The sequence below is a fragment of the Emiliania huxleyi genome, assembly GCF_000372725.1.
Source record: "Emiliania huxleyi CCMP1516 unplaced genomic scaffold EMIHUscaffold_353, whole genome shotgun sequence".
Lineage (NCBI taxonomy): Eukaryota > Haptophyta > Isochrysidales > Noelaerhabdaceae > Emiliania > Emiliania huxleyi.
Window position 1 is genome coordinate 1 of NW_005199333.1, and position 1,808 is coordinate 1,808.

Genomic DNA, 1,808 nt, shown 5'->3' on the forward strand with positions numbered 1-1,808 from the left:
CGCGACGACGTCTACCGCGAGCATGAGAGGTCAGTCGAGTCGTTCGAGAAGGAGCTGGCCGAGCTCGCCAAGCGCGTGACCAAGGCGGAGGCGGCATCGGCGGAGGCCCAGCGGACGGCCGATGAGGCGAAGCGGTCGGGCAAGTCCGGCGCCCCAAGACTTGCTGGTGGTGCGGCGAGGAGGGGCACGTCAAGGGGCCTGACTGCCCCGTCTTCAGCGCTGGGGAGCCGAAGGTCAAGAAGGGCAACTGACGCCCGCGGGACCTAGCCCCACCGACCTGCCTCGCTCGCTCCGCGTGACACTCACGCGGCCGCGGGCGGGGCTCGGGCGGACGGTGAGGCGCCCCACCGCGCCGTGGCTGCCCGGGCTCATCAAGGGAGAGCCGACGCCCCTAACAGGGTGGCTCCTTCTCTGATCCTCGCCCGGGCAGCCCGGCGCTTTTCTGTGTTCCCACCTCACAGAGGTGATGGCGCCTCTCCTCCCCGACACCAGGGCGAGGCAGGCGTCTCCTCACACCTGGGGTGGGGTGGTTCGGTGTGTTTGGTGCGTCGTCTGTGGCACCACAGTAGTCGCGACCAGGCTGTCGAAGCCGGTGCTGGTGCCTGAGAGGGTTGAGGCGGGGGTGGTGTTTCACTAGCCACTAGCACTAGAGCCGGGGTGCGGACCCTGAGTTGAACAGGGGTTGTGCGCCAAGCCCTCCTGCTCGGCTCCAGCGAGTAGACAAGTGTTACCATCAACAGAGGAGAAGGATATGACCTCAGGGCTGATGTGACCAAGCGCTGGTAGCGTGGTTTTACCTCACACCCATGGTCTCACAGTGTGCCGGCAGTCGCCGAGCAGTGTCGCTCACACAAGCCGCAGCACGAGTGACTGAGGGCCAGTGAGGGCGAGCCCATCGCTGTCACAGCTGTGGCAGCCGCACAGTAGGCTGTGCCAACTGTGCAGAGCGTATGAGCAGCAGAGGAGCTGCTCTCCAGGCTTCAGGCGCAAAGAGCTGCATGCCACCGAAAGCGCTGTCGAGGTTCGCCGAGCGCGGCGAAATCGGGGGACGCCGTCACCGACGAGCGCGTTGGAGTATTCACTCCGGACAAAGACGGGTAGACGCACACGAGCCGCGGTCGTCTACCCGTCATAGCGGCGAGGCGCGGGACCGTCTGTGGCGAAGTGGGTCGCGTCCCCCGATTTCCTCAACTCAGGGTCCGCTCCCTCTACACCAAAAGTACACCAAAATACCCAAATCTGCCATTGATAAGTCAGAAGAGCACAGGAGCACAGCTGTTGGTCATGGTCTGAGGTCTCGACGCACTCTCACGCGGAAAACACTCTCGTCACCCCATCCCCGGGGCGGACACGTACGGCTTTACTACTACCACGTACCTCCTCGTACGTACAGCTTCAGCTCGTGTGTATTGACGTAGAGCGGTGTACCCGCCGCGTGTGGCAACTGCCGCCGTTTGTGACCCGGGCGCCGGACGATGCAGACAAACAGCTCAGATGTCGTCGTCGTCGAGGTCGAGGTCGTGGTGCGAGTTTGCCGGCGGGGCGGACCCCAGCGACGACGCGTGCGCCGCGAAGCCGCGCTGAGTGGCGCGCGAGTCGACGCTGCCGCCTGCCCCCGCCCCGGCGCCCGCAACCGTCTCCTGGCTCCACGCCTACCCCCACACGCCGGGACAGCTCGACTCTCTCCCTCGATCTCTCGGGAAAGAGAGGCCGCGCCCACTGCCTGGCTGGCCCCTGCCCGGCTGCCGGCCGGACTCGGAGAGCGGCAAGGCTGCGAGGCTGCGAAGCCGCCAAAGAGCGCCTGCGGC

General features: G+C 66.0%; 1 protein-coding gene across 1 annotated transcript in view; it reads right to left on the reverse strand.

Annotated features, from left to right (window-relative positions):
• Positions 1 to 1,490: 1,490 nt before the first annotated feature.
• Positions 1,491 to 1,808, reverse strand: part of EMIHUDRAFT_117635 (hypothetical protein) — a gene marked incomplete at both ends in the record, with an annotated part of 4,255 nt that continues 3,937 nt past the window's right edge. The window contains one exon of the mRNA XM_005772654.1: positions 1,491 to 1,652. Coding sequence (XP_005772711.1) covers positions 1,491 to 1,652 — 162 coding nt within the window. The remainder of the gene's footprint in view (positions 1,653 to 1,808) is intronic.